At 42.8% G+C, this 24,723-nt stretch overlaps 1 protein-coding gene across 1 annotated transcript in view; it reads left to right on the top strand.

Annotated features, from left to right (window-relative positions):
• Positions 1-2,025: 2,025 nt before the first annotated feature.
• drd4b (dopamine receptor D4b) overlaps positions 2,026-24,723 on the top strand; it is a 28,646-nt gene continuing 5,948 nt past the window's right edge. Inside the window, exons 1-3 of the mRNA XM_060940423.1 lie at positions 2,026-2,268; positions 16,344-16,456; positions 16,695-17,293. Of these exons, the coding sequence (XP_060796406.1) occupies positions 2,026-2,268; positions 16,344-16,456; positions 16,695-17,293 (955 nt within the window). The remainder of the gene's footprint in view (positions 2,269-16,343; positions 16,457-16,694; positions 17,294-24,723) is intronic.

Raw genomic sequence — 24,723 nt, 5'->3', positions numbered from 1 at the left:
TGCGCTCAAGAACATGGCAGCCATTTTGGCATGCACACCATGCCTTTTCAGTCCCTTAAGCAGGCACCAGGATTCAATATCTTCTTCTTCATCATTATCATCTGGAACCTTTAAAGTCCCGAAAGGTGATCTCATCTCATCTCATCATCTCTAGCCGCTTTATCCTGTTCTACAGGGTTGCAGGCAAGCTGGAGCCTATCCCAGCCGACTACGGGCGAAAGGCAGGGTACACCCTGGACAAGTCGCCAGGTCATCACAGGGCTGACACATAGACACAGACAACCATTCACACTCACGGTCAATTTACAGACACCAGTTAACCTAACCTGCATGTCTTTGGACTATGGGGGAAACCAGAGCACCCGGAGGAAACCCACGCGGACACGGGGAGAACATGCAAACTCCGCACAGAAAGGCCCTCGCCAGCCACGGGGCTCGAACCCGGACCTTCTTGCTGTGAGGCGACAGCGCTAACCATTACACTACTGTGCCACCCCCGAAAGGTGATATTTATTTAAATTGTATGCACAAGTTATTATCTTGTGCACACAAGATTAAAAAAAAAAATCTTTCGGGACTCAATATCTTCTTTTTCTTCTTCTTCATCATCATCATCATATGGAGCCCTTAAAGTCCTGAAAGGTGATATTTATTTAAATTGTTTGCACAAGTTATTATCTTGTGCACACAAGATTTAAAAAAAAAAACCTCTTTCGGGACTCGATATCTTCTTCTTCATCTGGAGCCCTTAAAGTCCTGAAAGGTGATCTCATCTCATCTCATTATCTCTAGCCGCTTTATCCTTCTACAGGGTCGCAGGCAAGCTGGAGCCTATACGGGCGAAAGGCAGGGTACACCCTGGACAAGTCGCCAGGTCATCACAGGGCTGACACAGGCAACCATTCACAGTCACATTCACACCTACGCTCAATTTAGAGTCACCAGTTAACCTAACCTGCATGTCTTTGGACTGTGGGGGAAACCGGAGCACCCGGAGGAAACCCACGCGGACAACATGCAAACTCCACACAGAAAGGCCCTCGCCGGCCCCGGGGCTCGAACCCAGGACCTTCTTGCTGTGAGGCGACAGCGCTAACCACTACACCACCGTGCCACCCCCTGGAAGGTGATCTCATCTCATCTCATCTCATTATCTTTAGCCGCTTTATCCTTCTACAGGGTCGCAGGCAAGCTGGAGCCTATCCCAGCTGACTACGGGCGAAAGGCGGGGTACACCCTGGACAAGTCGCCAGGTCATCACAGGGCTGACACATAGACACAGACAACCATTCACACTCACATTCACACCTACGGTCAATTTAGAGTCACCAGTTAACCTAACCTGCATGTCTTTGGACTGTGGGGGAAACCGGAGCACCCGGAGGAAACCCACGCGGACACAGGGAGAACATGCAAACTCCACACAGAAAGGCCCTCGCCGGCCCCGGGGCTCGAACCCAGGACCTCTGGAAGGTGATATTTATTTAAATTGTTTGCACAAGTTATTATCTTGTGTACACAAGATTTAAAAAAATATATATTTCGGGACTCAATATCTTCTTCTTCATCATCATCATCATCATCACAGCATCGTCATAACCGGATCACATGGAGCCGTTAAATGATGTAAAGCGGTTCCTCCCACGCGGCGCACCGACAGCACTCACAACTTGATGTGAGAGCGCACAGTCTCTCTGGCTGTCAGTGTGAAGCTTCTCCACGGATCATCAAGCATCAAATCCCTTCACTCCCACTGGACCAGCATCAAGGAAGATCAGTATTAAAAAATTAAATTAAATTAAAAATACACACGTGAGAGGCACCTTTGTGACTTTGCGGGATTCGCAGCCGCGCGTCAGGAGCCGGAGATCCGATCCGAGCTGAGCTGCTCCGACAGACATGGGGTAGCCGAGTCCATCCACAGACTGGATGCGGATCTACCGAATTAACTTAACTGCACCTGATGTTTGGGTGAAGAAGAGAAGAGACGCGCAGAAAAGTTGCCCATGTCGACGAGGTTTCAGGATGAAGAACCTGAGCGAGCTGAACAGCACCGCGCCGCCGCCGCTCATCCCCGGGCACAACTTCCCTGCGCTCATCTTCGGCATTTTCCTCATCATAGTCATCATCTGCGGGAATGTCCTGGTGTGTCTGAGTGTGTGGAGGGAGAAGGCTTTAAAAACCACCACCAATTACTTTATTGTGAGTCTGGCTGCGGCTGATCTTCTGCTGGCTGTTCTGGTGTTGCCGCTGGTCGTTTACGCCGAGGTAAGAGGATAGGGTGCCAAAAAAAGGAAAAGAAAAAAGAAAAGAAAATGTATGTATAGAGAATATAGCTATGTATGTGAACCTGAGATTCTTAGAATAAAGTCAGGAAAAATTTGGGTAGATAAAAGTGCATCATCCTTCAATTATTTTGAAGCAAAGTAGTCTCTCTCTCTTTCCCCTTCTCCCCCCCTCTCTCTCTCTCTCCTTCTCCCCCCTCTCTCTCTCTCTCTCCTTCTCTCCATCTCTCTCTCTCCCTCTCTCCCCTTCTCCTCCTCTCTCCTTCTCCCTCTTTCTCCCTCTCCCTTTCTCTCCATCTCTCCCTCTCTCTCTCCTTCTCCCCCCTTCTCCTTCTCTCTCTGTCTCTCTCTCCCTCGCTCCTTCTCTCTCTCTCTCTCTCTCTCCATCTCTCCCTCCACCCCCCCTCTCTATTTTAAATACAGAATGTCAAACCTGATAAATCTCCATTTCTTTCCCAGATTGTTGTGTCAGGTACATTAGCCCATTAGAGCACTCTAAAAGCAAAATATTCCTGTATTATTATTATTATTCAGCAGCACAGTGGTGTAGTGGTTAGCACTGTCGCCTCACAGCAAGAAGGTCCTGGGTTTGAGCCCAGCAGCCGGCGAGGGCCTTTCTGTGTGGAGTTTGCATGTTCTCCCCGCATCTGCGTGGGTTTCCTCTGGGTGCTCCGGTTTCCCCCACAGTCCAAAACATGCAGTTAGGTTAACATGGGACGGCCATGGACTGAAGTGCCCAAGAGTGGCAGTGCACACGTACGCAGCGGCTTTGCTCTCCTATGATGAACTAAATTTCGTTGTACATTTGTGCAGTGACAATAAAGGCATACTTCTTCTTCCGGGTTTGAGCCCAGCGGCCGATGGGGGCCTTTCTGTGTGGAGTTTGTATGTTCTCCCCGTGACTGTGTGGGTTTTCTCCAGGTGCTCCGGTTTCCCTCACAGTCCAAAGACCTACAGTTAGGTTAACTGGCTACTCTAAATTGTCCATAGGTGTGTGTGTGTGTGTGTGTGTGTGTGTGAATGGCTGAGAGGAGAAGACCTCTATAATAATCCAGTAGAAGGCAACGGGAAACCACTACTGTAATGTTCCCTGGACACTTTGATGGCTGAAGCTGTCAGAGTGGCCATGTCCCTGTAGTGATATGCCAAAATGGATTATTATTTTTATTATTATTATTCGGTGGTGTAGTGGTTAGCACTGTCACCTCACAGCAAGAAGGTTCTGGGTTCAAGCCCAGTGGCCGATGGGGGCCTTTCTGTGTGGAGTTTGCATGTTCCCCCCTGTGTCTGCATGGGTTTCCTCTGGGTGCTCCGGTTTCCCCCACAGTTCAAAGACATGCAGTTAAGTTAACTGGCTACTCTAAATTGTCCAGAGGTGTGAATGGTTGTTTCCCAAGCCCAGAAATGGGAGGGTTGCGGCAGGAAGGGCATCCGGTGTAAAACTATGCTCTAATTAATATGATATGTGGATCAATAGGGCCCGCGTGGACCCCGACCTGGCAACAGTGCTAGATAAGGGAGAAGACGATTATTATTATTATTATTATTATTATTATTATTATTATTATATTTTTTATTTTATTTTACAAAATCTTCAGATTACCTTCAGAAGCATTAAATGCAACCTTATAAACTTCTTCAAACATTAATGTTTATTCAAACCCCGATTTCAATGAGACTCCAGAGAGTGTGGGAAATATACATTGATTGATTGATTGATTGATTGATTGATTGATTGATCGACTGATTGCATTTTATGTGCTCAGACCTGCTGCCATTTTAAGCACAAGCACTAAAATGATAGGATTTCAAGCTTCACAAAAAATAAAACTGAACTCTCAAGGATCCTCGATTGCACCTTTTTTTTCTCCAAGAGTGTGGTTTCACACTTGAGTGATCATTCATTAAACTGTAATGCACTTACAGATCAAATCCTGTCCTATCATTTTCCAAATAAATTCATTCCATCCTCTATATGTATAGCCTACATTTGGAGTATTGAACATTTTGAGAATGGAAAGAAAGTTCTTTGGTATGCTCTACCCTGAAACATCAGTGACCGTCATATCCGGCCTGATTATGAGACCTTGAACATGTGCATGAAGGGGATTCGTCCTCTGCTGGTTTCATGTTCCTAGTAACTGCCAAGGAGTCAGTGTTGGGCTCTTGCGTGGGTTGTATCCTCTCCCACCTGTATTATAAAATGCTAGTCAGGTGAATAAATGCAAATGTTTGAGTGCACAGAGTAGATATTGTGTGTCTCAGAACAGCGTGCAGGTTTCATGCTGCAGATTATGTATACATGTCAATATTTCCAGTTTAAACTTTATAGTCATAGTCAGTCAATATTTATCAGGCATTTATAGGTGAATGAGAGTCAAGGTGGACCTGTAGCCTACCCAAAGAACACAGGGCATGTGGTGGTGACACTCTGAATGGGGTGCCAGTTCATTCCTGACCACCGCGCGCGCACACACACACACACACACACACACACACACCTAGGCTAATTGCATGGGTTTGGAAGGTGGAAAGAAACCATAGAACCCGAATGAAACCCACACAGAAACAGCAGGAACATTCAAAACTCCACGCAGGCAGAAACCAGAGCATAGGCTCAAACTGGGGACCATGGAGCTGTGAGGCAGCAACACTACCCACAGCACTGCCATGTGAAATCTTACTTTACTGCATTTTATCCCATTTCACTTTACAAATTAAATGGGAAAAGCCAGGGCTGAAACATACGGTGGTGTAATGGTTAGCGCTGTCGCCTCACAGCAAGAAGGTCCGGGTTCGAGCCCCGTGGCCGGCGAGGGCCTTTCTGTGTGGAGTTTGCATGTTCTCCCCGTGTCCGCGTGGGTTTCCTCCGGGTGCTCCGGTTTCCCCCACAGTCCAAAGACATGCAGGTTAGGTTAACTGGTGACTCTAAATTGACTGTAGGTGTGAATGTGAGTGTGAATGGTTGTCTGTGTCTATGTGTCAGCCCTGTGATGACCTGGCAACTTGTCCAGGGTGTACCCTGCCTTTCGCCCGTAGTCAGCTGGGATAGGCTCCAGCTTGCCTGTGACCCTGTAGACGGATAAAGCGGCTAGAGATAATGAGATGAGATGTTTATTTTTGCAATATCTCAAAAAACAGGCCATTCTGTGGCTGGGAAGCTATTTAATCTGAGATCATTCCCGAGCAAATATTGTGCATGAAATCGCTCACTTTGCGTAGTCAAGCAGACAGAGGAAGTCCCTGTGTGCATGCGCAGGTTTACCTTCTTCTTCTTTTCCTTCTTCTTTTGGATTTTACGGCAGTTGGCATCCACAATGTTGCATTACTGCCATCTACAAGTTTACCTTTGACCGTGCACTGACAGTTACATCATTCTGTCACATATGCCGCTTTTCCACTACAAACGCGGCTGAGCCGTGCCGTGCCGAGTCGAGCCGAGTCGAGCTGAGCGGGGCTGTTGGAGTTGCATTTCGACTACAACCGCGCTGAACCGTGCTGGCTGGAAGTGGGTGGACACATTGGGTGGAGTTAGCGAAAGTGGGTGGACGTCACGTGATGTCGTTAAGCAGCGCAAACAGTGACATCAGTGACAGTGGCGGAACAAGTCAGAGCCGGGCCGGGGGCGGGGCAAATGACCGGGCCCTTTATTAAAGCTTATCATAACATCATTTTAGGCTACAAAATGTCCGCAACTGCGGTGTTTACCAATTTCAACACTACCGGGTGCAACTATGTTATTTAGTACATCAAATCCTTCAAACGAACATGTAACTCAGAAACAAAAAACATTAGGATACTGTACATGGCTCATAATAAAACATCAATAGCCTATACTGCGCACATTATTTGAAGGGCATACGAATGAGCGCTCAGAGGTTGCAACGGTGACAGGAAGAGTCAGAAATAAAAGGAGGGCGGTGCAAACCTCACTGAATGCACTGTGTTTACCAATTTCAACACTACCGGGTGCAACTATGTTATTTTGTACATTAAGTCCTTCAAACGAACATGTAACTCAGAAACAAAAAAACATTAGGTGACATACTGTACATGGCTCATAATAAAACATCAATAGCCTACTGCGCGCATTATTTGAAGGGCATACGACGAGCCTTGCGCTCCGCGAACTCGTCCACGATGCTCTGTATGTCACTGATTCAGTGAGCTTTTAAGCGGTAGTCTCACGACCCGAATAGTAAACAATAAACATGGAGGACATGGAGTCGTTAGTGTTGCTGGTCTTGGTGCTGTGGCTTGTTGTCACCGACAACGCCAACAGATACTGGCAAGAGCGTATAGATGAGGCGAGGCGCATAAGGCTTCAGAAATTCTCGTAATTCGTAATTATTATTCTTCCGGGTTTGCGGTGTTTACAGATCCCAGCGCGCTCGCGGGGCGTGTGTGGGCATGTGAGGACACTCCTCCTCACCAATCAGTGCACAGGGGAGTGTCTGCTCACGCCCCCAACCTCACTCGGCACGGCTTGGCTTGCTTCAGCCCCACTCCAAAACGGTGCCAGTTTTAGGGGCTAAGCAGGGCTGAAACGAGCTGAGTCGTGCCGGTTTTTGGTAGTCGAAACGCGAGCCGTGTCGGGCTGAAGTGAGCTGAAGTGAGCTGAAAAAGGGTAGTGGAAAAGGGCCATAAACGTACAGCTGATCACACTGAGGTGCTCGCTGACCACTGGTATTTATTAGTTTGGTCCTGCGTTTCCTTTCCTTCGCAACATAATGTCTTTTCTCACTTTACGTTACTGTAGTCGGTCTTCCACGTTTCATTCGCATACTCGCGTCCTCTGTTTTTCTCTCCTGTTTCAAATTTGTATCCCAAAATGCCTTGCACAAACAGGGAAAGCCTACCACGTGATGCATGGCACAATATCTTGAATTGGGTCATGGTGAAGCAGGAAAAAATAGCGGAGAATTTAGGGCCACCTGGCTCTAAATTCATTAATTGTTCTATTTAAAAAAAAACAACTCATAAAATTGGAAGTCTGTGATTTGAATTCAGTAGCTTCCGGTCCACTAAACAAAAATAATTGGGTGTCGGGGAAAATTCTTTTTATGACCTACACTTGAAAAATCAGAAAGGCAGTCTACCTTTAATGGTTAGAGATGCAGCTTTGGGATCAAAAGGTTGCTGGTTTGATTCTCTGGACCAGCAGGAATGCTGAAGTGCCCTTGAACAAGGCCCCTAACCCCTAACTGTTCCCCAGGCTGCTCTGGGTATGTTGTACATTGCTTGGGATAAGAACATCTGCTAAATGCCAGTAATGCAATGTATTGCTTTTTCTTAACTGAACTCTTCCAGTAATAAGTTAAAATCCACAGTACCAAAAAATAATACAAATAAACACATATACACACTATAAAACATGAAATATTGAATCAATTCTGTATTAAAATATTGAATGAATTCTTCCACTATTGAACAGCTGGAAGCTTCATTTACTCATGCTTTTTCAGTCACCATTTAATCCTGGTCAGGATCAAGAGAGCTTATTCCAGGATGGCAGTCTATCACATAACACCATACACACACACACACACACACACATCTGCACACTCATTCACATAATGGCAATTTAGAATATCTACGTCCATGTATTTGGGCTTGGATATGGGATGAACATGCAGAACTCCATACAGACAGTAACCTGAGCTCAGACTCGAACCCTGGAGCTGTGAGGCAAAAACACTTCCCACAACACCACCATTCCTCACTCTGGAACATTCAGTCCAGTTTAATTTGTTGTATTCACCAGATTCCGAGATAATCTCATTCTCAATTACCTGAGAAGTGTTAATTATAAAACCAACACGGCGATATGATAAATTCACCTGAACGATCTCATGCAAAACGTTTAGAGTGATAAAGGTTACAATTGTACAATAATGTTATGATTTCATTTTTATTGTATTGTATTTTCATGAAGTTCAGTATCACAAGTAAGAAAGAATTAATTTTTTTCCTAAAACTGGATTGCATAGCCTACATTTTTTTTTGAAAGAGGGCCAAGAACAGGCTTCTTAGCAACCTAAGCATAGTCTACATGGAAAAGTCTGTGAACAGCGAACACTCTGTTATAAGTTTCTACATTGAACCTTAAATAGTTTCCCCAAGAGGCACCAATCCAAGAACAGTTAAGGGCGCAAAATGGAACATTTTATAAATAAATAAATAAATAAATAAATAAATAAGAGAGTATATACCACAAATGGAGTCCTTATCACTTTGCTCCTGTGGAGGATGGCCCCATATGGACAGCCTAAAGATACATTTAGAAGACCGTTTTGGACAATTAATCGAAATAGTTTTGCTATGATGGTTGAGGACAATAATTGCCATGAAGAGTTTCGCACTCAAGTCTCCATCAGCGAATAGCTGATAACGTCAACAAACCAGACTTCTGTCAGTAAACCCACTGAGCCTGTCCAAACTACAAACATGGATACCATGGACTACACTTCCCACAACTCTCAGCGCCCTCTGTCTCCCGACTATAGAGGATGTGCAGTCACGTGACCCGTCCGTGTTTACTCCGCCATATTGGACGGCTTCAGGATTGTTTACCTTGCGCGAGCGTAATGGATCCAGGGAGTAATCCCCAAGAAAATTCGGAAAATACCCCATCTACATCGCGCGATAACTTGTCTAAGTTTGTTCAGCATCTTGAAGGTGACGTGAGGCAGCGTTACGCGGAAAAGCGTTCCAGGTTGGGGATTGCAGATCCGTACAACTTGCCGCAATCCTTGTTCAGGGAAATTCGGAGCTGCGGTGCCGGCGATTTGCCCGATCTGGCCTACCACGACATTTACAATTTTCTTGTTAATCGTGAATCGTGTTACACTGGCAAAGCCCTCAAAGCTTACAAGAGCCTGGAAGCTTATAAATATTTTGTTGCGGGATGGGTATCCCAACTATACCTCTGGAAGGTTCCGAAGAAGAATGTCTACTTGATAACCTCACGGGTAAGTGGCATTAAGACGTTTATCATAAAGAGACTATGCAGGACGTTTTATCGTAAGAATGTTCGAAATCTAAACTCAGTTCCAGATAATGACAGGGTTGTAAATATGTATGTTTTTGTCTGAAAAAAAAAATCACAAATCACCGACTATGCAGTTATCATTCAATCCGAAAATCAACTTAACAGATGTACTAGGAGTATTGAATTAGAAGATTACACCTACCTGATATGAAGTGTTCACTACAAATTCGGCTGGTAGAACTGGGGTACCAGTTTTCTCTTCGCACAGCGGACACCCATTTTGCGCGTGTCTCCTCATCTGCGGGTAATCTATAAAATGACAGGCCCTCCTTTTGGCCCTGTCTATTGGTACAACCAAATGCTGAACAAGATATAACCATTCTTGAAAGATCTACTCCTACACACTTGATAATTAGAACGGGTTCGTCTAAGTTCTATGCGCGGCCATGCCGTCCAAGATGGCAGATAAACAAATATCACGTGACCTCGTGACGTCACGTGCACGCTCTCTATTGAGATCAGCTGTCACTCATTATTCCAATTAATCCCCCTGCCAATATAAACTTTTCACTTACTCCACTTCAATGCGAAGCCTTGTTCTGTCTTCTACAGTTCATGCCAAGCTTTGTTATTTTCTGACTGACTCTTGTTCTTCTGACTCTTGTGTCACTGTTTTCTGTTTATGCTCTTGTCTATTCCCTTTAACGCTGTTTGCTGATCGCCTGACCCTCGCTAGTTCTATGACTCTGATTCTTGTCTCATGTTTTGGCTCTGACACTGTCTACTCCTCGTCACTCTTCTGTGATTACATCCATAAGTGCCTGCACTGTGACAACTTCATGCAAAAACTATATCATGATTTTCCTGGTTACACAATTACACTTTGTAACTGTATAAGACACAGTTATAGAAGTGAGTTATTTATAATCACACTGTCTATGGTCACCCAGATGAGGATGAGTTCCCTTTTGAGTCTGGTTACTCTCAAGGTTTCTTACTCATGTCGTCTGAGGGAGTTTTTCCTTGCCACCATTGCCACAGGCTTGCTCATTGGGGATACATTAGGGATAATATTAGCTTGTGTGTAAAGTCTTTAATTTTCTGTAAAGCTGCTTTGTGACAATGTCTGTTGTTAAAAGCATGATACAAATAAACTTGACTTGGCTATCTGTTATCATCCAAATAAGGATGAGTTCCCTTTTGAGTCTGGTTCCTCTCAAGGTTTCTTCCTCATACCTTTTTCTTTCCTCATTTATAGATAAATTTAAGTTCATATGTTTAAATGTATATCTGGAATTTATATATTTCTGTAAAGCTGCTTTGTGACATGTCTATTGTTAAAATCAGTATAGAAATAAAATAGAATTGAATTGAAATCATGTTTAACAATTATTCCACCAAGTCGCACCAAGTTGGCTAGAAGCCGTGTACGACAAGATTGAGTGGAATAACTGTTTTATTCTATCCACATTCACTGGATTTTGAAAAACAGAGCATTTTTATTTTAATTTTTTGCAAATTGGATAAATAAAACCTTATACAAAATGTCCAACAAAATAATTTCCACTTAATGTAAACAAACTGGTGAAATGACAGTAGCAATTTGTGAAAAATGCTTTAATAATAATTCTTGAAAAAAATGATATGTTCTTACCATCAAATACTTTTATTCCATATTTTGTTGCTTTTTTTTGTATTTTTTGGTGTTTTGTTTTCGAGTCAAGTTTTTATTTTGTCCTTGGTTGGTTCAGCAAAACGCTCCGCCATTTTGTTTTTCTCTACTCACAATATATGAGCTGATAGCCTAGTAGTAGAGTAGCCAATCAGAGTGTGCGATTGCTCATATCCAGTGAACATGGATCGAATAAAGACTGTTATTCATGGAAATAGTGCTAATTAGCTTATAATATATGATACAGAGGTTTACATACCCTTGGAACAAATGACAAGATCACATTTCACATTCAGTAGAGTTTCACAGATGTTTCTTTCAATATTACAAGTAAACCTTTAAATTGTGAAATTGTTCATGTATGTATCGGTCACAATAATACTGTTTCAGTTCCAGCTTCAAATCAAATCTGGAGGTCATAGCAAAATGTTTTACTTTTCACTGGACTTACTTCTGATATTTCCTGATAATTTGGATTGTCTTGTTTCACCATATCCATTCATTTTATTTTTAACTTATAAATCGTATAATAGAGTCCAGAATCCATGTGTTCAAACTTTAGCATTCAACTATATAAATTACTAGAGCATCCCAGTGCATGTCTGAAAGACTGTAAAAACAAATTTGGCATGCCTTGGAAATACCTCTGTCCTGTTACGTGTTTATAATTTAATCCACTTATCTGATCCCATTAAACCCGGGTCACTAGCACAGGTTTAATTTGTCTGCCCTGTTGCGTAAGACAACAGTTTAGTGATGCTTTAACAGACCAAGATGAAAGCCAACTGTATGTCAAGGCTCCTTCCAGTCCACACACCTTTATGCATTATAAGGATTCAGACAAAAACTGAGAAAATCCCTTAAACGGGGCATGAAGGAAAAGATTAACCTTCACCCAGCTGGTGATTGTACACAGACAAATCCCCAGTGTGGCGGCGATACTGCCAAGTTTTACACAGCTGAGGTCTTAGAGTGAGAAAAATAAACACTGCAGGACTTAGTAACACATTGTGCGTCTTAAACAGGTGGATCAGAAAGAAATAAAATGCACAGCTTTGCAACTTATCTTATGGATATTCAAATAGCGAAGACATATGGACATGAAAACATATTGATTTGGCGTCCAAATCAAGTTATGATACTAACATTAACAGTGATATGACAAACTGCAGGGGAAAGTGATCAGACACTTTCTGTAAACCATGCTGAGGTGTTCTGTATCTTAAAGAGGAACTGAAAGCACTTTTTTTTATTATCAAAATTCTATTTATCTCATTTTATTAAATATAGGAATACATTTCTGACAGCTATTTTGTCACTGTTATAGCAAGTTATGAGTGTTTGAAATATGCTATGTAACATATCAGTCCATATGTCAAAGCAATAGCTGTAAACGAGATTCGTTGAGACCTGTGCGAGACATCGTAGGACGGAAGTAAAACGTACAGCGGAAATCAAAGTGACCAACATCTACCAACATTGTCAAAAGACGCACATGCCCTCTTTCAAATGCTGATGTAATCAAGCTGGAAGTTTTTTTTTGTTTTGATAGCAATCAGGAAAGTTTGAAAAAAGTAGGCAGTAATCGGCATTTAAACTCTTTTTTTTGTGCAATATTTCGTTTGGAAAACAATTTTCAAAATGGCGGCACTGACACCTGGCTGACACTTCATGTTTCGAAGTCTCGCCCAAGTCTCATGAAGATCGCACGGATAAGTGACGCCTGCCGTGGACCAAACGAACTAAATTCAATATGGCTAAAAACCGAATAGGCTGATAAGTATAATATTTAATTGCAATTAGTTGCCAATACGAGTCACGATATAAGGTTACTAAAACTGAAAGCATAATTGAATAACACATTAAGAAATAAAGCAAGTTTAAAAATGACTTCAGTTCTCCTTTAAATCTAAATGAATCAAAAGTATATAATTGAGTTGAAACCTGTTGCGGAAACCCAGTTTAAACTCAGAATTAGTTGATTTATATGCACTCACTGGCCACTTTAACAGGAACTTGTTCTTGATTCTAAGATTCCTGTTCTTGGCTGCAGGATTGGAACCCAATATGGTCTTCTGCTGTTGCATGCTGAGATGCTTTTCTGCTCGTCACAGTTGTAAAGAGTTGCTATGAATTACTATATCCTTCCTGACAGCTTAAACCAATCTGACCATTTTCCTCCAACCTCTCTTATCAACAAGGCGTTTGTTTCCACCTACAGAACTGTTGCTCACTCTGTGTTTCCCCCCACACCATTCTGTGTAAACTCTAGAGACTGTTGTTTACCGTATGTGTGAAAACCCCAAGACATCAGCAGTTTTTGAAATACTCAAACCAGTCCATTTAGCTCAAAGCAACACCCATGCCACAGTGAAAGAAAGTCATATTTTGAGATCACAATTTTTCCCATTCTGATGTTTGAAGTGAACATTAACTGAAGCTCTTGATTTGTATCAACATGATTTTATGCACTGTGCTGCTGTCAAGGGATTGGCTGATTAGATAACGGCATCAAACAGCAGGTGTATGGGGGTATCTAATAAAATGGCCAGTGAGTGTATCTCATCTCATCTCATTATCTCTAGCCGCTTTATCCTGTTCTACAGGGTCGCAGGCAAGCTGGAGCCTATCCCAACTGACTACAGGCGAAAGGCGGGGTACACCCTGGACAAGTCGCCAGGTCATCACAGGGCTGATACATAGGCACAGACAACCATTCACACTCACATTCACACCTACGGTCAATTTAGAGTCACCAGTTAACCTAACCTGCATGTCTTTGGACTGTGGGGGAAACCGGAGCACCCAGAGGAAACCCACGTGGACACGGGGAGAACATGCAAACTCCGCACAGAAAGGCCCTTGCCAGCCGCTGGGCTCGAACCCGGACCTTCTTGCTGTGAGGCGACAGCGCTAACCACTACACCACCGTGCCGCCCCCCAGTGAGTGTATAATATCTCATCTTATCTCATCTCATTATCTCTAGCCGCTTTATCCTTCTACAGGGTCGCAGGCAAGCTGGAGCCTATCCCAGCTGACTACGGGCGAAAGGCGGGGTACACCCTGGACAAGTCGCCAGGTCATCACAGGGCTGACACATAGGCACAGACAACCATTCACACTCACACCTACGGTCAATTTAGAGTCACCAGTTAACCTAACCTGCATGTCTTTGGACTGTGGGGGAAACCGGAGCACCCAGAGGAAACCCACGTGGACACGGGGAGAACATGCAAACTCCGCACAGAAAGGCCCTTGGGCTCGAACCCAGGACCTTCTTGCTGTGAGCCGACAGCGCTAACCACTACACCACCGTGCCGCCCCCTAGTGAGTGTATAATATGTATAAATAATATATGTTTAAATATAGTCTTATTCTACAGTGTTATAAAAATAATCATATACTATCGATTGGGAAGCAGTTTGCATTATGCCAATTAACTGTTTTTCCTGTGTAGATCAGAAGTCATTAATTGGCAGACAATGTTCCAGATGTTGCTCCGTGAAGTATTTTTTATTTTATTTTATCCTGACACCCTGGTAGGACAATTAATGTCTATCAAGAGCACACTTCATCCACCGCCAGCTTGCTACGCCTGTCGCAGCTTCCCAGGCAAACAATCGTTCACAGACATTCACTACCTAGTTAACCTAACTGCATGTCTTTGAACTGTGGGGGAAACCGGAGCACCTGGAAGAAACTCACACAGACATGGGGAGAACATGTAAATTCCACACAGAAAGTCCCTCGTCAGCCACCCAGAACATTCTTGCTGCGAGGCAACAGCACTAACCTCTGCACCACCATGCTGCGTAAAGTATTTTAGCAGATTGAAATAAGTCCCCCCAAAAAAACAAAACACCCTGTAGCATGGTTAATAAAAATATGAGAAAATGTTCCAAGGTTCCAGCTGTTTTCGCAGCAGATCTTCTGTTGCAGTTAATTTAATCACATGCATTTATCTGAAGGCAGTGCACTGGACCAGAGTCTAGCTCAGAGATTGTTATTCTCCCTCACTGGTGGGATTAGCAAATTGACAGCATCGCTTGTTAAAAATAAGTTGACAATGAAAACAATGTTTTCTTTGATGACTGACTGTACAGAGAAGTAAACGTTTATTTTCTGCTTCATTTTCAAAACCAATGTATACCGATCAGCCATCACATTAAAACAACCTGCCTAATATTGTGTAGGTCCTCCTTGTGCTGGCAAAACAGCTCTGACCTGTCAAGGCATGGACTTCAGAAGACCTCAAGACCTGAAGGTGTGCTGTGCTATCCAGCACCAAGATGCAAGGTGCAATATGGGGCCTCCACGGATCCAACTTTTTCGCCCAGCACAATCAGATTGAGATCTTGGGAATTTGGAGACCAAGTCAACACCTCGAAGTCTTTGTCAAGTTCCTTAAATCATTCCTGAACAATTTTTGCAGTGTGGCAAGGCACATTGTGCTGCTGAAAGAGGCCACTGCCATAAGGGAATACTGTTGCCATGAAGGGGTGTATTTGGTCTGCAACAATGTGTAGGTAGGTGGTACGTGTCAAAATAACATCCACATGAATGTCATGACCCAAGGTTTCCCAGCAGAACATTGCCCAGAGCATCATACTACCTCTGCCCTTAGTGCATCCTGGTGGTATCTCTTCTCCATGTAAGTGATGAACATGAACCCAGCCACCCACATGATGTAAACGTAAACACCTTCTTCTATTGGTCCATGGTTCAATTCTGATGACCATGTGCCCATTGTAGGTGTTTTTGGCAGTGGACAGGGGTCACCATGGGCACTCTAACTGGTCAGTGTCTATGCAGCCCCATACTGTACGCAGCAAGCCGGGTATGCATCAACGAGCCTTGGGTGCCCATGACCCTGTCACAAGTTCATTGGTTGTCCTTCCTGGGAGCAGCTTTGGTATTTACAAACAACTACATAACCGGAACACCTCACAAGACCTGCTGTTTTGTAGATGTTCTAACCTAGTCATCTAGTCGTCACAATTTGGCCCTTGTCAAAGTCATTCAGATCCTTACACTTGCCCATTTTTTTCCTGCTTCCAGCACATCAAATTCAAGCACTGATTGTTCACTTGCCGCCTAATATATCCCACCCCTTGATAGATGCTACTGTAACGAGATAATCAATGTTATTCACGCCCCTTCCCAGTAGTTTTAATGTTATGGCTGATTGGTGTATCTGATCTGTGTAGAGATTGTGGTGCTAGTCAAAATAAAACAAGACTACTTCAAATTGTTTAATCAAAGCCATGAACTAATCACTAATGTTACTGGATCTTTTAATTGAATACCACTGGTATATATTAATGCATTTATTTGTATTTAAGGCAGAAGCTTGTGGATAAGGAACTGTTTTATATCAGACTATACTCTGTCTAGTTTCAGGGTGGTGTCTGGTCCTTGGACATGGTCGTTTGTGATGGGCTGATGGCTATGGACGTGATGCTTTGCACAGCCTCTATATTCAACCTGTGTGCGATCAGCGTTGACAGGTTCGAATGTTTATTCATATCTAACAAGTTATGGAAAATATGTTCTTAATGTTTATGAAACATAGATTAAGATTAACTGGAACATTTCTGCAAAATGTCTATAAACATAAATAGCACTGTTTAGAAGTTGAATTGCATGGAAAAAGTTGGACTTCATTATCATAGCCCCAAAGAGCGCTGTGTGTAGACACTTTATGTTCATGCTGTTCTGGTTTTACTTCTGTACATCCTCTTACAGGTTCATCGCAGTGTCCATTCCACTCAACTACAACCGAAGGCATGTGGACCATCGGCAGCTCATCCTACTCTCAGGCACCTGGCTCCTTGCTCTAGCTGTGGCCTCTCCCATCATTTTTGGCATAAACAATGTCCCAAACCGTGACCCAACAGTGTGCAAGCTGGAGGATGACAACTATATAGTGTACTCTTCCGTCTGCTCTTTTTTCATCCCTTGCCCCATTATGCTCTTGCTTTACTGTGGGATGTTCCGTGGCCTCCGCCGCTGGGAAGAGGCCCGTAAGGCCAAGCTGATGAAGAGCATCCAGGCTTGCCGTAGGCTTCAGCATGCTGCTGCTGCTGCTGCTCTTCCACCACTGGCAGCCTTGCCAACTCCTATGCCTGTGTTGCCTCGTGTCATCCAGCAAGACCTGGCACAGTGCAATGTGGACGAACTTGATGATGACATGCAGCCCAGCTGCCCCTTACCACCAGAGTACAGTAACAGTACCATTCAGACTGTTGCCTATGCTGAGATTCAGAACACAGCCCAAAGAAAGAAGAGGGCCAAAATCAATGGCAGGGAGCGGAAAGCCATGAAGGTCCTACCTGTCGTTGTAGGTAAGTGTTTGAATCAAGGATAATTTCAGATATACATAGAAGGGCAATATAGATCCCACCACAGAATTATTACACAATCACTAGTTATTGATCTAGACTGGTATTACTTTGGACGATTGATGGCCATATCTTTCAGTGGTACAGATGGGTTTGCCTTAGAACCCATACATGGATTCAGAGACATATAAACCTTTCTAAGTAGTCATTGTTTTATGATCGCACTTTTCCCAAGAAAAGCCATGTTAGCTTATCGTAAACATCCAGCTAGCATAACTCATGAGTCAAACACTATACAGTAATTATAAACATGATATATATTTATGAATATGACTTAAAATTCCACTCAGAAAACCCACCATGTTAGCTCATGCTAGCTAGCTGGATGTGTTAGCCTCAATATTTATAAATATGACTTAAAATCCAGTCTGATTAGTTAGCTCAGTTTTGTTATAGTTCGTTATTTTTCATAGTGAATATTATGAACATATTTATAAGTTTAAAAATCCTGTCAGGTTGTAGTAGTTAGTTCATATTCAACAGTGCTAGCACTAAAGCTGTGAACATGACTTAAAATTGTCTTGGAAGTCCTGTCAGGTTGCCTCATGCTGTTTAGCAGTTCATTTTAGCTAGCTGAGTATATTTATTTATTTATTTATTTATTTATAGCAGTGAAGATTATGAAAATGTATGATGACTTAAAAAATCCTCTCAAAAAATCAGGTTTGTAGTTAGTTCATGTTAACTATAGCAGTAAAGACCAGGTCAAAATATTATCTCTCATCTCATTATCTGTAGCCGCTTTATCCTGTTCTACAGGGTCGCAGGCAAGCTGGAGCCTATCCCAGCTGACTATGGGCGAAAGGCGGGGTACACCCTGGACAAGTCGCCAGGTCATCACAGGGCTGACACATAGACACAGACAACCATTCACACTCACATTCACACCTACGGTCAATTTAGAGTCACCAGTTAACCTAACCTGCATGTCTTTGGACTGTGGGGGAAACCGGAGCACCCGGAGGAAACCCACGCGGACACGGGGAGAACATGCAAACTCCACACAGAAAGGCCCTCGCCAGCCACCGGGTTCGAACCCGGACCTTCTTGCTGTGAGGCGACAGCGCTAACCACTACACCACCGTGCCGCCCGTCAAAATATTTGAAGATCGTAAACATTTATGAATGACTTAAAATCTTCTTAGAAATCCTGTATGGTTAGCTCATTTTAGCTAGAGGGCGGCACGGTGGTGTAGTGGTTAGCGCTGTCGCCTTACAGCAAGAAGGTCTGGGTTCGAGCCCCGTGGTCGGCGAGGGCCTTTCTGTGCAGAGTTTGCATGTTGTCCGTGTGGGTTTCCTCCGGGTGCTCCGGTTTCCCCCACAGTCCAAAGACATGCAGGTTAGGTTAACTGGTGACTCTAAATTGACCGTAGGTGTGAATGTGAGTGTGAATGGTTGTCTGTGTCTATGTGTCAGCCCTGTGATGACCTGGCGACTTGTCCAGGGTGTACCCCGCCTTTCACCCGTAGTCAGCTGGGATAGGCTCCAGCTTGCCTGCGACCCTGTAGAAGGATAAAGCGGCTAGAGATAATGAGATGAGATGAGATTTTAGCTAGATGGCTAGGATTAGCAGTGATGATTATCAACATTTATGAATATGACAACAATCCTGTCAGGTAGCAGCTAGCTGAGGTTACCTAGCTGACAAGCTTAGTAATGAAAATTGTGAACATTTCTGAATGAATGAATAAATAAAGGAAGGCAGATGCACCTGAGATGTTAGTAGCCAACAAAGCTATTTGTACCCAGGGTGGAGAGGCAGTGTGGCTATTTACACGAGTGTATACGGGCTGTTTCACAATTGTGGTTGTCTTTTTGAATAACACCAACTCCTGTAACTAGGTCCAGTATTCTTGGGTTTCAGTCATGTGACTTTTCTTAGCGATTTCACTTCTGGTAAAATTGCTGGTGGTCTAGCAAACCAAAACGGCTGCCGTAGTGCAAACAACTATCAATAACTTATCAGAGTATGCTCATAATCTAGAAGCCATTGCTCGCTTTAGATATATTCAGAAGATTGCTATGTGCAATGGAATCGACCCCTACAGTCTGGGAAAGAAGGATTTGTCATACGATCTCGAAAACTACCCTTCAGTCGAGTTCCCCGACATCTCGAACTATCTGGTGTTGCAGATGTCCTTCTACACCGCAAAACAGATGACAGCGTGGAATAATATGGAGGGTTGCAACTTTTTTGTACTGTATGTGGCTGGGTAAAGGACCTTGGTATCAAGTCACTGCCGAATGAATCCTGTATTGTTTTTGCCCATGTAAGTATGTTTTTTTTTTTAAGCTTTTCATTCGCATCTTTACAATGAAGCACTGCAAGTTGAAGTGTAAACAAACAACAGTTTACTTGATTTTCACTTGTGTTGGCTCTTATCTCTCAGGTAAATCGTTCACAAAGATCATCAGAAACCCCTTTAAAGATCTGGATCTTAGATAAACAAGACGGAAAGTGAAGTGATCACAGCGCATTGTAACTGTATGGCTGGGTAAGAATTTTGTCGCGACCTTCATGCATATGGACTTTGTGAGGAGGAAACAAAGAAACAGCTGGGGACTTTAGCGCTTCGTGACAAAAAAAAGTACTTTAAAATAATGACACATAGCAAGAAAAGTACTTGGAAAACACGAAGGCCATAGCTGAGAGGGAGATACAAACCTATCTTCAAGTGATCACTGCAAACTCAAGCATGCTTCGACTTGGCTCTCTTCGATTTCAGTCAGAGGTTCAAAAGCCACCTTTCTCAACCTCTTTTTGTGAAATCCTGTGTTCGTTCACCCTTTTTTATTAATTCATGAGGAACCCTGAAGAAACTTTTATCAGTTTCACAGTTTGATCGATTCGAACAACCTAAAACAATGCAAGCGTAAGGCATTTTTCATGCAATCAATGCACCTTCTCTATACAAACGCTTTGTCAACTGAGCTTTGGTAGACCACCAGCTAAAGTTTTGAATAACTAATGAGGCAGATGTGACATCACGTGAAACCCAAGAATAGAGGGCTTGCTTTGTTATTGTGTCACAGTTTTGTACACCAGCTGTACTGTAGAGAACCAGAGAGATTTGGAACGTATAGTTAAGACTGCACAGACAAAAACAACACAGGATTGTTTTCCTGGTTCTCCTGAAGTCCACAACGACCTCCTTTGTTTTGGTTGAGTTCAATACCTATAGAAGTTTACTTGAAGTTTAATGCATTTAAGAAGATTAATGCGGGCTCAGTTTTGACCTTGTGATCATTTCATTTAATTCTACTTTCATTATTACACTTATATTTTACTGGTTAAATTAATAATCACATTTTTTAGCACTACCTAGGTTTTATTTTGGGATGTATACAGTACTTTCATTCACAATAGAAAGATATTTAAGTGCAAGTTACTTTTTTTTTTTAAAATAAACTGAGCACCTCTGACAGGATCCTTTGTCCGTCAAAAAAGTCCTCTCTGGAAATCACTCACCATACAATATGATGAGGTTGTAAATGATTTTTGAAGAAAATATTTGTCTCTTTTGAAGCAGAATACTCTGTTCTTGCACAGTAAAAATCAGGACTTGAAACAGATGCAAGACACATTTGCAGCGGAGCTTCACATGTGGTTGAAGTGTGAGTCCATCAAAAAGTGTCCTTTCTGGAAAACCACAGGGATCAGCCCCATTTCAGTTATTATTACAATTACCACCATGTACACACATTGCTGCACAGTAGTTGAAAATTTGTATTTAAAATCACATCCATTTCAACAGTTTTTCACTTTGTATCTCTTACTCTTGTGGACTATGAAAAAGTGGTCAGTTTTCGCAATACACTATATGCCGCCCAGTATATGACCTGTAGCTCTGAAATTCTGCGCAGTTCATTTCCATCTCAAAAGGTCATTTTTGGTAGCAGACAAACACAAAATGTAATGTTTGATTTTTGGACTATTGTGGACCTGAAAAGTAAACCCTGATTGTGAAACAGCCTGTATAGCACCAACCAGAGACAAGACAAGCACCCAGGTGACTGTAGCTAACAAGCCAACAATGCTATTTACACTCTAACTCTAACCAGTTGGAAATAGCCAAACAGCTCCCATAAGACTAGTCTCACCTGGGTGCAAATAGAGACTCCCAGAAGGGAATATAATTGAAAATCCTGTCAGATTACGGTAGCTCATGTTGGCTAGCTGGTAACAAAATATGTGGAAAATAAATATAACAACAATGTTTTTCGACTAGAAGATATCCATATATGGACAAAAAGATGTATCCAAAAAGATATATAGTGTGCAGAGAGATGTTTTTCTTTCACTTTTTCTTTGGACTGTGCCACTCCAAAGTGGTATGGAGAATGATGTTGACATACAACAGGATTTTTGAACAGCAAATCTAACTTTTTAAAGAATATCATAGCAGCTGAAAATCAGCGAAAATAATATTTTTCAGTTTCTTGAGAAACTACCAGAGGCAATGTGTCATTGTTGTCTAATGTGATCTCAGAAAATGTGAAGGATAAAAACTCCAAAACTCTCTGCATAAATAATTTGAGTCATTTTGTGACTCATGTCGGCCAGACAGATTACATTTTTCATGAATACTTCTTTGAGTAGGTTTTGTGTACAGGCATATTAGTCTTTCACAAAAAATATATATATTTATAGAAACAACAATTCTGGCATACTGAAAGGTGCACATATTTTTTTGATGCTTATGAAACACAACATTTCTGACTCCGAACTCAGATATGTTTAATATGTCTTTACTCCCAGTGCTAACTGGATTAAATTACCTGCAATGTTAAATTCTCACTTTTGTAAATCCACACCATAACCTTACCAGTTTGCTTCATTATATTTACTGGGTGTAAAAGTTTTATATTCAGACCATCCTTAATGCTTGTGTCACACTGTCTCGTATCTTGCCACATAAGCGGCGTGTGGGTCAAACGCCAAGAAATGAGGCGTATTTTGTCCAAAATTAAAGTCCTGTGACGTATACCGTGTATATGTGGTGTTACTGTGGCATATCTGGGGTTTGTATGGGGTTCAAGGGATGTACAGTTATGGCCTACTGAGGCATATGCATGGCGTATGATGCGTTACCGCTGCGTAACCGTTTAATTGGCGTGGCGTTTCGTTCTGACGTTTGATGTTGCTGCTGCGTACCTGCGGTGTATCTGCGGCATTCACAGGTGGGTATAAAAGGGGGCCCCATGCTGTGTTCGTTGTCATTTGTCACAGTCAAGAAAGCATCATGCCAGTGAAGAAGTCAGGACCCAAGAAGGGCAAAGGAAGAGGGAAGACATTGCCGCATCCACCCAGCTAGCCCCGGAGCCACCTTCATCAGACATATGTCAACTAAAGCGTTTGCACGGCATAATAGGTGTTCAAGCAACGTTCCCGCCTCGTCACTGCTGCATAGCTTTCGTTTTTATGGTGTACACATGATGTATCAAAGCTACTATGGATTTTTAAGCGCGGACTTAAAAATATGCCACACCCTAGCATACAAGGAGATCGTGTTACGCATCCTAGAGTATTAGTTACGTAAGCTGGCGATGCTGTGACGTTCCTTTCTTACTGCCACATATCCTGATACACCGTACATACGCAAGGCTGAAACGCCAATGTGTGACACAAGCATCAAGCACAAAACCCAAAAAAATAAACTCCTTTATACTGACAGATAATATCCCTACAAGACATGTTCGATTATTCATTTGTTCATATTTGTACCTGTATACTGTGTACAGATTATTTTTCTTTTTAAATAAAACTTCCCTGAGCACTGCAATCTTGCTTTCTCCGAGGTTCAAATATCACACTTTGAGTGCAAACTATGGGAGTGAATCCGAGATTGTGACATCACTCACACACTGCATGATTTACCGAGGCTGAGATCTAGTGGATACATCGCTTCTAAATTGTTGTCAACAACCCTGAAGATGCCCGAGTGTCAAGAGTTTGGATGTAAAAATAAGCTTGAATGTTGTGAAGGGAAATCATTGGGGGGGGGGGGGGGGTTTGCCATCCCCAATCCTAGAAAGGCTATTACTTTGAAGGACCAAGTGTAGAAATGTCCGCATTTCATCGCTTCTGGTTTCGCTGGAATCACTTTCACTGTTTGTTTCTTCCTCCCCAGGCTGATATTCTGGTTCAGACATATACGATTGAATTGCTTTTTGTTCAGGAACATTTTCCATGTCTGCACAGCAAAGCTACAAAAAAATTACGGGAAATATCTGAGTCAATGGCTCTGTGTTACTAATGTAGACAGTGTACTAGTGTGCAAGCTACATCACAAGCGGATATCCACTTTCAGTGCAAATGGCCACGCCCAGGTAAACCTATTTTTAGCAATATTGCAACTTTTAAAATGGATAAGTAGTTGTTATAAAGTTTTATTTTTAATTAAAATGTGCAGGGGGAGAGTTTGGCACATCAGGGCACTTGGCGTGATTGGCAAACAGAGTTTATTTTTGGGGTTTTGTTTGGCTTTAACCAGACTTGCATTCAAAACCCTGTTTTCCAAGCTAATTGCTCGCAACACACAAGATCAACCAGCATAAATAGAGTTAAACCAGAGCGTCAGCGACCCAGTAGCTCACGTGGCCGTACCAGGAGAAACCAGACTCTTTTATAATTAACTATGTTGCTCTTCATGGGAAAAATTAGAACAATTTTTGATCTTCAAAACAAAACAATCAGAATCAAAACCCATTGAAAACTCAGGGTGGAGTGGCGATTTTCCTGAAAGTTAATTAATCAGCCTAATTAGCAATTTGTTAATGAGAAATCACAAAACCAGGGAGTAACTTGTGTGCAGACTGATTAGATCTTCCAAACAAAACAATCAGAATCAAAACCCATTGAAAACTCAGTGAGGAGTAGCAATTTTTGATAACATGTTCCATGATGCACGTAATTGATTAAGTAGGTTACTCTGTTTGGTATCAATATATTGACCAGTACCAGAAAAACATGGACTCATACACAAGGATTCATTCATCCATGTTCACATTTGATCTCATCTCATTATCTCTAGCCGCTTTATCCTTCTACAGGGTCGCAGGCAAGCTGGAGCCTATCTCAGCTGACTACGGGCGAAAGGCGGGGTACACCCTGGACAAGTCGCCAGGTCATCACAGGGCTGACACATAGACACAGACAACCATTCACATCTATGGTCAATTTAGAGTCACCAGTTAACCTAACCTGCATGCCTTTGGACTGTGGGGGAAACCGGAGCACCCGGAGGAAACCCACACGGACACGGGAAGAACATGCAAACTCCGCACAGAAAGGCCCTCCCCGGCCACGGGGCTCGAACCTGGACCTTCTTGCTGTGAGGCGACAGCGCTAACCACTACACCACCGTGCCGCC

Source organism: Neoarius graeffei, chromosome 15 (genome assembly GCF_027579695.1).
Source record: "Neoarius graeffei isolate fNeoGra1 chromosome 15, fNeoGra1.pri, whole genome shotgun sequence".
Classification (NCBI taxonomy): domain Eukaryota; kingdom Metazoa; phylum Chordata; class Actinopteri; order Siluriformes; family Ariidae; genus Neoarius; species Neoarius graeffei.
Note: the sequence above shows the minus strand (reverse complement) of the source record. Positions and strands in the feature narration are given on the sequence as shown.